This window comes from Crinia signifera, chromosome 3, assembly GCF_055691185.1.
Source record: "Crinia signifera chromosome 3, ASM5569118v1, whole genome shotgun sequence".
NCBI lineage: Eukaryota > Metazoa > Chordata > Amphibia > Anura > Myobatrachidae > Crinia > Crinia signifera.
This window is the reverse complement of record NC_139219.1, coordinates 152,162,553-152,176,306: the sequence shown is the minus strand read 5'-3', so window position 1 is coordinate 152,176,306 and position 13,754 is coordinate 152,162,553. Positions and strand designations below refer to the sequence as shown.

The following is a 13,754-nucleotide window of genomic DNA, read 5'->3' as shown; positions in this document are numbered from 1 at the left end:
CGAGCAGAGTGAGCCACAGAGCCTGAAGCATGGCGAGCGCAGCGAGCCCCGCGAGGGGACACAGAATACATGTAAAGTTATCCACGTGCGCTCGCCACGCTTCGGGCACGGTGGCTCGCCACACTATATAAAATCAACTCCATGCGTAGTTGGATAGTGGGGGTATGAAATCACCCATGGTTGACTATACAATTAAAAATCAGGTCTTTACAATGAAAAATCGCATTTGCATTGCATGCTTTACAATGAAAAATCGCATTGCATTGCATGCCTTAAGTAGTGGCATGCAATGAAAAAACCGGGAGCCCAGATAATACATAAGTACCCACATAAGTAGCTCTCCTGTTCAGTGAGTCCTGCAGCCTTTCCTAACTCTGATCAAGTAATTCCTAGATACTTTGGTATACATTTCTAAAGCTTCTAAAAATGAATAGTGGGGATGTTTCCCACAGCAACCAGATTCTAGCTATAATTTCTTTATAGCATCCTAAAAAACGACAGACACAATCTGAATGGTTGCTATAGGCAATATCCCCACTTTTCACTTTTGTAAGTTTAAGTAGATGTACCCCTCAGTTGGTCAATACAGTTGGTTACACATTAGGTACAGCATAGATATATACTAGAATACATGTAAAATTGTGTTGTTTTTTTTACATTAAAGATCGCTGCTATGGCCTACTGACAGCTAACATAATTCAATGTAAAAGTGTGCTGGGATTAGAGACCCAGTGAAATCTTCCAGAATTCTTAGCAGGCATATTTTATCAGAGTTTATCTGCAACCCCATCTGTTTCTGAGATTAGGCTGCAGGCAGACAGCTGTAAGTCACTTCCAAAGATGTAGCTTCTTGTTACCTTCTGGCACCCAAACCTGGTAAAATAACTTTATGAACAATCCCACAGAAACTAATTCTAGTTGTTACACTGACATACACCTCAAACCTCCCAGAGTCCAAATCATAAACAAGGCCAACTTTACGGTGACCTTTTTTTTATAAAATGATGAAGCAGAAGACATTTTTATATGCAACAACTTGGAGTATTTTCACATTATGCATGCTGAACATTCAGCTCTACATTGAAAACAGTACTTAATGTCCATAAGTATGATTGATATATCAATCAAGACCAATCTAAATTAATATTAAGGATACATCTGGTCACTATTCCTCCCCCCCCCCCCCTCCCCAAAAAAATAATATCTGTCCACCTCTTGTACCAGTCTCTGTTTCTCCATTATGTCCCCTACCCACTCATTCCCTGAATCACTCTCTCCCACAATCCTGTGTATTTTTGTGTAAGTGGTAGTGTTCATTACAGAACCTGAGGTAACATCTCCAGTAAAATACTGTGCTCCCGTGGATGTGATACGTCAACAACCCGGCACTCAGAATGCATGCATTCAATATACCAACGCCGGCATTCTAACTGCCATGAGAACGACGAAAACAGTCAGGATGCCAAATTCCGAGAGCCAGAATCCCAATCAGTAAGAATGCTGGAGCGGGTTAGCATGTGCCCGGGGAGGGAGGTGGGGGTTAGGATTAGGCACTAATGGGTGAATTGTGAGGCTGCAAGAAAGGGGGGGGGGGGAGGGGGGATTAGGGTTAGGTATAGGCAGTGCAGTATGGGGATTAGGGTCAGTCGCTAGAGGGGTGGGTTACGTTCGTGCTGTTGTATATGAGGGGTGTGGTACAGGGGCCCGACATCGGGATCCCGACTGTCCGGACTTAGACAGCATGGTGAGCGCAACTAAGCCCCTTGCCTAGAACATCGTGAATTGAAAGCAAAAAAATTAACAAGGTTTTTGCATCTATGCTTCAGAACTAGTAACTGGGCTCTTGAGTTCCCTTTATGTGTGGAGTTGTATGTTCTCCTAAGACTAAGTGTGCTTACAAAAATGGATACATGAATTTAGAGAATTTAAATTTCAAAGCAATGGTGTAGTGACCAATTACAAATTATGGGGGTTATTTAGGTTGATTCGCAAGGCTGCGAATTCGCAGCCTTGCAAATCCACCAAACCCCACCCTGCGAATGTCCGGCAGCCCGCCTCCCCCTCACAGCATGGGTTCGCCCCCACAAGCTGCGAATGGATGTTTAGCATAAACATCCATTCGTATGATGCGGGTCACCGACCATCGAAAGATGTGGAAGGTACACGCATATAAAAGTGACTTTCAAGTCACTTCCATATGCATGTACGCTGGGACGGATATGGGTGGGCAGCTGACATCTGGTGATGTCAGTTGCCAGCCCTCCGCATCTGCGTCACCGCCTCATTACCATGAGAATGCACAGCATTCTCATGGAAACTCCCATGAAACGCTGGACATTCCATATAGTAATGGTGCTGCCCGGTGTTTCCTGTCCTTCTCCGCCCCCCTTGTAGGGTACGTGCACCTGGCGAGCAGAATGTTCGCAGTGGGTGCACGCACCCTTTGTCTGCACATGCTCAGAAACGCGCCTGCGCAGACACGCAACATCGTTCCTACGTACGAATGCACGGAGGACCGAACGAATAAGAATAACCCTCAATATGTGCAATGCAATGTAATGCTATTGGCGTTCTATACACTAAGATAACAATATTAGAGCACTTCTTCGATACATAGAGCAGATTACCTTTGCACACAGCCTCTTGCAAGTGACTCAAGTTCTACATTTACTTTAGATAGAACGTGTCTAGATTGTCTTAGGAAAGACCCTTTTCTTATCACTCAAAATGTATTCATTCAGAATGAATATTTTACCATTCACATAATAAAGCATGAACTCATGTTAACAACATTAATGACCCAAAAGAATGCACAACCCAAAAGATTTTATGGTCTGAGAAATGTTAAGGTCATATGTGAGTCTTATTTTAAAATGATGGAATCCGTAAACAGAGCACAAATCCAAGAAAAGCTCAGCTGATTGCGGCACATACGGTGCATGCTTTGGGCAGTGAAACAGATGCTGCCTATATGCTTTTAATTCAAAAGTAGGACTTTCATTTCTTTCTAAAATGATTTACAATGGTCAGGCATAATAGGATGAATTGTGAAAAAGCACTGTGTGCAATGCAAGGGGTTTAGTAGTATTAGGGATGCAACTGACAAATCTGTATCTGCTGAAGAGGCTCAAAGCTCTGCTCATTGTCCTGAGCTCACAAACTATCGTCTTTATTCTCATTTTTACAGATTTGGAAGGCTTTCACACGACATACGGATGGTATTAAGAGTATCAAAGGTTTAAACAGTGTGTAGCTATGATAACAGAGGGACAGAAGGGGCAAGAGTATCAAACACCAGGAAAGATGAAGTGCAGGTCGGGTCATGCAATCCTAAAATAAGGTTACAAATATAGGAAGTAAAGAACTCTTGTAATTTAGAATATTTCTCTGTATTTATAATTCATTCTTATTTTGAAAATGGCTTCCAATTATCCTTCTTTTAAAGACCTGTTTCATCACTGGCCATGTCACGGTAAAGAACTACAGTGCATACAGAATGGAAATGTAACTACCTTTACTTTCTGGCTTTCACAAAGTATTATTCAATGAAGATGAATACTTATTATGCGCACAATACAGGTCTGTGAATATAAGGGTGCACCAATACAGTACCACATGTGACATGCCGAGATTCACATGCTCAACAAAAAAGTTAATTACTCAAACCTATCAGGTGTGCCTGAACTTATTTCCTCACCGCCCGTACTAATAACTCTGTCTGCTTTGATGTGACCAATATATAAAATAATATTCTGGGTGTGTACCTTTCTTGGTTCTGTAATTTTGCATCCCATGGTCTGCTATATTCCTGCAATTTTCTCTTTACAATTAAAATTTGTATAGCACATCAGCAGATTAAATTTCATCACCAACTTATAGATGGTGCAACCCTTGGCGAAAAACACAAAACAATCACACTTACACAATTTGGTTTTGTGTATAGGTCACTGTAATCGACAAGCAATCACAGTTTCTGGGTCCCTTTCAATGAACCTTGGGATTTAAAAGAAAAAGCAGACCATAGTGCAAATAAAGTTTTCACAATCTGCACAATTTTAATGGTGATTGGATGCACTCACAAACAAGTGTATTTCATAGGCACATCAATGGTCTTTAATCTTCATAGAAAATCCATAGGGTTCCTGGGAGGCTTAAAAAAACAATTTCTAGTGCAACATTGTTTTTATATAAAAGTACAAAGAATTTATTGGACAAACTCACATATTCGCAGAGATAAAATCGCATGTAACCCACAGCTGGGTATCAAGGTCCTCCAAAGGATGGATGTGTAACATCAGGTTTTTTCCCTCTTATCCAGTCCCCAGGGGTCCGTTCGGCAGCAGTGGTATGCTTAAGCGCGCTTTCAGGCACAATAGCCCTTCATCAGAAGCGATATGCTTCTGATGAAGGGCTATTGTGCCTGAAAGCGCGCTTAAGCATACCACTGCTGCCGAACGGACCCCTGGGGACTGGATAAGAGGGAAAAAACCTGATGTTACACATCCATCCTTTGGAGGACCTTGATACCCAGCTGTGGGTTACATGCGATTTTATCTCTGCGAATATGTGAGTTTGTCCAATAAATTCTTTGTACTTTTATATAAAAACAATGTTGCACTAGAAATTGTTTTTTTAAGCCTCCCAGGAACCCTATGGATTTTCTATGAAGATTAAAGACCATTGATGTGCCTATGAAATACACTTGTTTGTGAGTGCATCCAATCACCATTAAAATTGTGCAGATTGTGAAAACTTTATTTGCACTATGGTCTGCTTTTTCTTTTAAATCCCAAGGTTCATTGAAAGGGACCCAGAAACTGTGATTGCTTGTCGATTACAGTGACCTATACACAAAACCAAATTGTGTAAGTGTGATTGTTTTGTGTTTTTCGCCAAGGGTTGCACCATCTATTTGTTGTCAATTGTTTCCACGAACCTTTTTGGTTAAGGGTTCATTCTTGTGCTTACCCAGGCTGAGAAACACAGGGTGCGCTAGAAATCAACATAATCTATTCTACTATCTTCATCACCAACTTGTCAAGGTGCTCGGTGATAACACCATGTCATGGAGACAGATTTGGTGAACTGCCTGTGGAGGACATGCTTTGTTTGCCGAATCAGTGCTCATTTTGAACATCTGTCCTGTGTGGTCGAAGGCAGTGCACCAAACCTGTACCTGTGACATGACGTTATTAACGTATCCTTCAAGTGGCGATATATTTCAGCTACTGATGCGCCCTTTAGATGCAGACATCATATCACACACTCTAAGCATCAATGTTTAACCATGTTTTCGCCATTTTACAACTGAAATTCGGACAGTATCATTGATATGTGGCAGAGTCTAATGGCCATGAGGGGAATCCGTGGTCTACCTGCACTGGCTAGGCAGGAAATTACAATGAAATAAAGAATATTACATACAGTATGAGAAAGGTCTTGCTACCTTACTCCTTGAAAACACCATATAAAACTTATATACATTTTTTGTTTGAGATGAAATCTAGTCTCCCATGCTGATGACTGCAGCGAGTGAAGAGGGTAAGATATAATGAGCAGAGTGCTGTTGCATCTTGAACCACTCAACCAATTTTTTTTAATTAGCCACAACAGCATCATTATAACAGAAGCTGTAGTGATATATAATTTCTAGCAAAATGTTCAGTCTTTTCCATACAACCAGCATTAACTTTTGTCCTAAGGTTTGATATTAACTCTGAATTAATAAGTGTAAAGGATTGTTTTGTGCTGCGCTCCGTCCCTATGTGTTTCTGGTCTGTTTATCCAAACCTACTACAATTCTGACAATATGATGATAGTAGTGACACAATGGTTTAGTTCAAAAACTTTACTTGCTTAATATGAGTCATACATGGGATAAGGTAACAGCAGTAAACAGTCATCGCGGCTGGTCCGTCCTCCTGTTCAGCTGTGTGTTCTTCCAGTCTAATCCCAAAATTGGATACTCCAATACGGTATTGAAATCCTGGACATTTTTGGGCCAAATTCCGGGATCTCGCCGGTCTCGGGTTTGGACACCCTAGTAGCAGCACAGCACTAAACCACTGCAGCACCAATGGTAAAAAAAGACCCCTAAGTTTGATCTGTGAAGGAACCAGTTCTAAGTAACTACAAATGTTCCTAATAGGCCTCATAGCAAATTTATATGATCAATGTTTTAATATGCACTGCTCACAAATGTCTAGGTTGCAGTCTATAATAAGAGGATGGTTGGTATTTTTATCCCTAGTGAGGGTGATAACTATGCACTATTACTGTCAAATAGGGTGATTAAATGTCAACTATTCATAATTCTGATGCCAACATGACAGATAAATTAATTCAATCTTATGAAAAATCATCTTAATGATAAAGGAACTATTAAATGTTGAAAAGAGTTCTTGACCCAGGCAGTTTCTTGATTAATGATGAACGACATCAGCTACCAGAAGGGTTAGAGATCGTCTAGAGGACTCTATTCAATTAACATCTTCTTTCAGAAGAAACAGAGTTATAGGAAATAAAAATGCATGTCTGAAGATACAAATGCATTATAAATGGCAGCCACTGCAGCCAACAGTATGTATTAAACAAATGAGCGCAGGGTGGGTTATGTTCTACTTTCAGTATTCATCTAAAGATAGGCAAGTGCAGTACGTTCCACACTGACAGCAATGCCTTAGGGCTGCCTTTCCAGCTTCAGTGAAGCAATATAAGTATTCCTGGGTGCAGTTGCCATGCATATGCGCATGTACTAGAGGTTTATTATTTACTAAGTTATTTATATAGCGCGCACATATTCCACAGCTTTACAGAGAATATTTGAACATTCACATCAATCTATATTCCCATATATACACACACACATTCATTCTTTCTTGGGTTATTTCTAGTGGCAGCTAATTTACCTACCATATTTTTGGAATGTGGGAGAAAACCGAAATTACCCGGAGTAAAACCACGCAAGCACAGTGAGAAAACTCCACACAGTTAGGGCCATGTTGGGAATCGAACCCATGACCTCAGTGCTATGAGGCTGTAATGCTAACCATTACACCATCTGTGCATACACATGTGCATGACTCAAAACCCTGTCGCCACAGTGTTAGGCTACTGACTCAGCTAGCTGGACCTCACCAGAGAAGTAAGTAATGATGAACACCAGCTGCATATTCGTTGGTATGACAATGGTAAACAAAATTTAAGGTACTAAAGGCATGTGATCAACCCGATGGACCCGATTTTATGTCAATCACCAGTGTATTTGCCGGTGAAAGGCAAAATCGCATTGATCGGGTCCATCGCTTGCCATTATAATGGGCCGCAACGTGACCGACGCGATCAACCCGATTTTCCCATAGAGAATAATGTTAAATTATTTTTAAAGTTAAAATCGGGTTGATCAACCCGATTTTTAAATAGGGAACAATGGGAAATGGGCCAATATGGCCAATTTCTCATTGTATAGGGTAAGAAAGTATGGTTAATGTCCCCCCATTGTTAACGCCACCCCACTATTGATGTCAACCCGAAGCGTGGCGAGCGGGTACGCGTCCTCCTACCTTTTCATACCCCCACTATCCACATCGGCTTGGAGTTGATTTTATATAGTGTGGCGAGCGCAGCGAGCCACCGAGTCCAAAGCGTGGCGAGGGGACGCGTATACCTGTGAAGTTATGCGCGTCCGCTCGCCACACTATATGAAATCAACTCCACACCGACGTGGATAGTGGGGGTATGAAAAGGTCGGAGGACGCGTACAGCCGCACCTCGCGGGCTCGCTGCGCTCGCCACGCTTCGGAGTCAATAGTGGGGTGGCGTTAACAATGGGGGACCATTTCAACCATCGGGGGGGGGGGTTGCTATTAAAATGGGGGGTTTGGGGGCTTTTTACATTGAAATCAATGTAAAATCGGGTCTCAGGGACCATCGGGTCGGTTGCATCGCATGCGATTTGGTTGGCATGCGATTGACGCGATTTTTCCGACCCAATCAATACAATCAAAATCGGTGGCGCCGTGCTAGGAAACAAGTACCCATCTACCAAATTAGATCATTAGGAAACAAACTGGCACCAGACTATAAAGGTTTATTTTGTCTACTGCATAATGTTTGGTGCAACCTGTGGTTGGTGTACCAGAATCATACTGAATAACTGTTTGTCAAAGCCCACTTTTTAGTGTGGAGAGCCGTATGATAAAACAGTCTCTGATCAATATGATGGGCATGTGAAGAAAGTGCTAAACATAACATGTTGTGGCACATTACAAGCTGATCTGAAACACATATGACGTGATAAAACGGCATAAAGCAAATAACTGGGGGACAAAGATCAAAGCCTGACTTTTTATAGTGACAATTATTGCCACCCTACAGCTTCTGTGTCATAAAGGCGGCTCAGACAACTACACTGCATGCATGGTATAATATGAAGACTAAGGAGAAAAGAAAACAACAGACGTGGAAAATACAGCTGAGGAGAGCGATGAAAAACCAAATGATTGAACATGAGCACTAATGATTCAGTAACCTCCATTAACCTGTATGGATGATAATAGATAGTTAACGCCACATTAAGCCACTTGTCGCCAGACTGTGCAGAGGTCTTTAAATAGAAAAGCATTTATCTAAAGGCTTCAAAGTAGGTGTCTAAGGACTGTAAATGTGAAAAATAACTGCTACCAGCTAAATAACTGACACATAATGGTACATCCAAAAAAAAGTTACATTTATACACAGAAGTAAAACAAAATGGGAAATAAAAAACAGAGCCAAGTTAGCTGCTGAGTAAAATGCAAGGCAATGTTTTTTATCACCACAACTGATACTTGCAGTGTTAATATACATACAATCCACTTAGCAAGGACAGCCGCATATACTGTATACGAGCAATTACAACCACTAAGAATATGCTCTGAATATGAATTCATAAACCACAATCCAGAAAAGGACTTGTCAACCTTTTGACCATGTTGATCAATAGTGGCGGACCTTTTGACTGCTGACCTAGACACTCTCTGACAACGATAAAGAGGTATAAAATACCGAAAACATAGCTAAGAATGCCAATCATAAATCATTTTGTACTTCTGGGATGTTGGGAAGACTGTGCTCCAATCTTTGGATAACAGGATTTCTTTTCAGATTGGGATTAAAGGAAAAACATGAAATAAAAGATTTGATTTTTCACACTTATTTTTAGCTCTTCTCCCAGGCCAAGCTGTAGTAGAAGAGCCGAAGTTCTGCGATTCAGCTGTCCTCAATCACTGAATGGCTAGGAGCGTGCTGCACAGTAATTAAGGGGTATATTTTTTATAGCGGCGCTAAAGGCGCCGCTATAACACTTCCTACTTAGCCTCATTAGCGAGGCGAAGCAGGAGGGGAGACCGACAAGATGTATTACCATCTTCCCCGCCGAAGTGGGGGAGCGCTAACTCCCCCCTCCGGTGATGTACCCTCCTGTAAACAGCGCATCAGTTAATACTGATGCGCTGTCTCATTTCCCCCGGCCGGGTCACTGCACATGTGCGGGATCTCGCTACTCTCGCAAGATCCCCAGCGCAGCTCAGAGCCAGAAGCAGGGATAGTGCTGTCGCTGCTGTGGGCATAGGGCATCGCCGCCTGCAGCTGTCGAAGTAGATAGCTGCAGGCAGCGGAACGGTCAGTGGTGCTGACCGTTCATAAATTAGGCAGGAGGCAGACGCGCAGTATGAAAGATCGTCCTTGCGCTATGCCTCCTGCCCCACACCGCCGCATGCTAGACACCTGCTCAGCGGGCATCATAGATCAGGGGAAGCACTATCCCCTTCCTTTACGCACAGGGATAGCGCATATTCCCCTGATCGAATGTTAATAAATCTACCTCTAAATCACCAGACAGTGCACTCCTATAGCCTCAGTGACTGACAGCAAACTGCATCATGGGACACCTAAAGTTCTCAGGTACTCGTAGCTGCTTATAGAATATATGATCAGTGGTTATCGACTGCTGTCCTCAAGTACCCCCAACAGCGCACGTTTTCCAGGTCACCTGGTAGGTGCACTCATTCACTGACACATTTTAAAAGATCCATTGGGTGGAGCTAATTATTTCATTTGTGATTCCATGTGGAGACCTAGAAAACGTGCACTGTTGGGAGGGGGGGGGGGGGTACTTGAGGACTGAGGTTGAGAAACACTGGTTAAGATAATGCAACCAGGACCGACAAGGAAACTCGCATCCTACTGCCCCAAACCAAATCCCACTGTTTTTGAATCCATTAATACTCATGATTTAACCCCTTCACTAGTAATCCCAATAATTTTCCAGGCTATGCCTTAATGCCCAGACTGGCAAGCCCGGGAAATTCTTGTGATTCTTAGTGTTTAGCACCGGGCATTGCTGAACTCAGCTTGTTTCAGCGCTGCCCGGCTCCCTCTCCCCCAAGGAATCTCCGGCTCACACCCCCCCCCCCCCGACTGGTCTATTATAGCCTGCAGTGATGTCTTATGACAAGCCTGGCTGCCGCAGGCAGGAACAGAGTGCTGGGGCGCAGGGCCAGGCAGCGGCTGATAAACGGTTCAGCGGTGCTGCCCGGACACAGGGTCACGGCAGTGTTTTTTATTTTAAGGGAGCACTCCCCAGAAAAAAAACTCGCCTAGTGGGGAGCGCTCCCTAAAAAAAAAAAAAAAAAACACTGAAGGGGTTAATGATTATAATATTGGGTATATTTGTAATAAAAAAAAAAATCTAGGTGTGATGGTAGAAATCGCTAATGGTAGACAACTGGCAGTAGATCTGGCATCAAATGGTAATGGCTACAGCTGCCTTAATTTTAGGTGACTAAGGTTCTCTCCTAAGACACATCCAGATAGAGATAGATAGATGTAGTGTATACCAATATATTTAAGGACAGATTATGATTATTGCCTGTACCCTGTATGTTTTTAACCAATAGATGTTTGTCCAACCTTATTTTAAACGTATTTATTGTGTCTCCAGACTCGACCTCTCCAGAAAGAGTTCCATAATTTGGCTGCCCTTACTGTAAAAAATGTTTTCTTCTTAAGGGAACAAAACCTTTCCTCTAATCTAAACTCGTGTCCCTAAGTCCTTCCTTACAGTAAAAAGGGTGCCTGACAGTTCCTTATATTGGCCCCTGATATATTTGTACATGTAAAGCATGTCCCCCCTTAAACGTCTCTTTTCTAGCGTAAACAATCCTAAATGGTTCAATCTATCTTCAAAGCTTAAATTCTCCATTCCCTTTATTAGTTTTGTTGCTCTTCTTTGGACTTTTATGATGTTCTTTTTATAGTGTGGGCCCAGAATTGTACTCCATATTCAAGATGTGGTCTAACCAATGCTTTGTACAGTGGCATAATTACATTTGAGTTCGTAGTTTCCATGCCCCTTTTTATGCATGACAGCATCCTGTTGGCCTTATTTGTTGCTATATTACATTGAGCACTACACCCCAGTTTGTTATCTATTTGGACTCCTAGGTCCTTTTCAAGTTCTGAATTACCCAATTCCTCCCCACTTAGGTTATTGCGAGCAAATTGGTTAGGTTTACCAAGATGCATTACCTTGCATTTATCTACATTGAACCTCATTTTCCACTTTTTTGTCCACTCGTCTAACTTTAAGATCGCTCTGAAGCGTGGAGACATCCTCAGTTGATCTAATTACTGTGCTCAGTTTTGTGTCATCAGTAAAGATGGAAACATTGCTGAGTATACCCACCCCAATATTGTTAATAAATACTTTAAATAAAAGGGTCCCTAGTACCGACCCTTGTGGCACTCCACTTAGTACTGGTATCATATTTAATACTGTTCCGTTTACAACCACTCTGTACTCTATTACGCAGCCAGTTCCTTACCCATTTACAAATTCTTACCCCTAGTCCCAGATCCTCCATTTTATTTATCAACCCTTTTATGTGGAACCGTGTCAAAAACCTTAGCAAAATCTAGGAAGACCACAGTATTATACATTATAATTGCATGTAATCAAAAGTAAAGCCCATACATACATACAGTAATAAACTTGGAAAACTCATTAGCAACCAGCAACTGGACACAATGGGAACTTTGCCATTTTTTTTATCCTGTAGTTAATAAGCTCTGACAATGTCCAGAAACCATACATTTTTAGGTGGAGAGAAGTCAGTTTTTGTCATCATACAACTTTTCACATTAATTTAATTAACAGCCAATATATGGGTTATAATTTATGGTCAAACCAGAATAAGGGATTTGATTTTACAGATATAACAGGGTTTTAACTTATGCTATGTATAGCTAAATCACATGTAATAAAAAGACAGAAAACCAAACCAACATATTTTTAGCGCAAGTTCAAGGAATAGTTCTAGTATAGTAGTTATTTTTTTAGTAAATCAGAATATGGACATCGTTGAACCTAAACTACACACTAGTGCTAACAATAACCCAACAGAATGTAGAGATAGAAAACAATTTTCTCTTGCCACAACTCAGGCAGTACTAAACAAGCAAGATGTTTTCTATCTAACGAATGCTGCCAGCTTTTCATATTTTTTTTTTTATTTTTTATAACTAATTCTCCAGCTGTTCACAGGAACAGGAGAGCAGAGCACACATTTCACAGATACATTTATAATGTCTCCTAAATTCTCCCTCCTTTCCACAGTAAGAGCTGGTGGCTGAAAGCGGCACATGACTGATACACACTCTCTGTACATTATGTCTGGACACGAAACGATAGACTAACACAACATTGCTACTGGTAAGCAGCATACAAAACACATATTGTGAGGCTAAAGAAATAGGCACTCTTACCTTTTGTGGCAATTCGCAAACATTGTGTTTTCGTTTCCTAATGGAATAAAAAAAAAAAGTATTATTAGATTCTATTCTACAGAAAAATGTTTGCATAGAAAGTTAAGATAAAGAGAGACCTACAGTACAGTACAAACGTGAACAAACATCGATCAATATGAAAAAAACCTCGATCAATATTCTACCTAAAAAGGGTGTAGCAGGGAGTAAAATTGCAATTAGGACCGTTTTAACAGCCATATACTTTATTACTCGACATAGCACCACAAATGGATCAATACTAATGGTTAAATGAAAAAGCATTGGTTTATCTTGTAAACTAGCATTTCACGGACTGTAGCTAAAGAAATAATCCCTGGCTATCCGAACTGCTCAAAGCACAGAACACAGAGCAAAACCATTTGCATCAGTAGCTTGACCTCTATTAACAAAAGGTCAACAAGAATAATGTCAAAAACGAATAATTTCGCAGATATCATACTATCAAACCCCCAACCAGCCACAGTAGGAAGAAGAAGAAGAAGAAGAAGAAGAAGAAGAAGAAGAAGAAGAAGAAGAAAAAAAAAAAACATCTTCAATTTTCTTTTGGTTAGGTACAGATCCCCAGCTATCAATCTTCTTGTATATCCTAGCAATTTCACCTAATCCCCAGACACCTGGCATGGTGACTCTATAACAAGGATGCTGCAATCTCCAGTAGGACCCTACTTATCTAGAGGAAGATTCTCAAATTGGATTTTAAAGCATCTTGTGTTATTGCACTTCGTGCTGTGCTTTCGTTTTATTCAGTTTAAACAAGGAAATCATTCACAGGCAGCAGCTTGGGCCTCAAACAGCTTTTTCAGCTTTTCATCCCTTTAGCCCAGTGCACTTGTAAACTTTGCCCAGCATGATATTGCCCCCGCAATGCGCAGATTAAATAGCAAGCAAGGATATATAAATATTGTATA

At 41.3% G+C, this 13,754-nt stretch overlaps 1 protein-coding gene across 16 annotated transcripts in view; it reads right to left on the bottom strand.

Moving 5' to 3' along the window:
• Positions 1–13,754, bottom strand: part of PTPRK (protein tyrosine phosphatase receptor type K) — a 340,426-nt gene that overhangs the window by 72,745 nt on the left and 253,927 nt on the right. For all 16 annotated transcript variants that reach the window (XM_083176754.1, XM_083176759.1, XM_083176755.1 and 13 more), the window contains exon 13: positions 12,805–12,841. In XM_083176754.1, the coding sequence (XP_083032880.1) occupies positions 12,805–12,841 (37 nt within the window). The remainder of the gene's footprint in view (positions 1–12,804; positions 12,842–13,754) is intronic.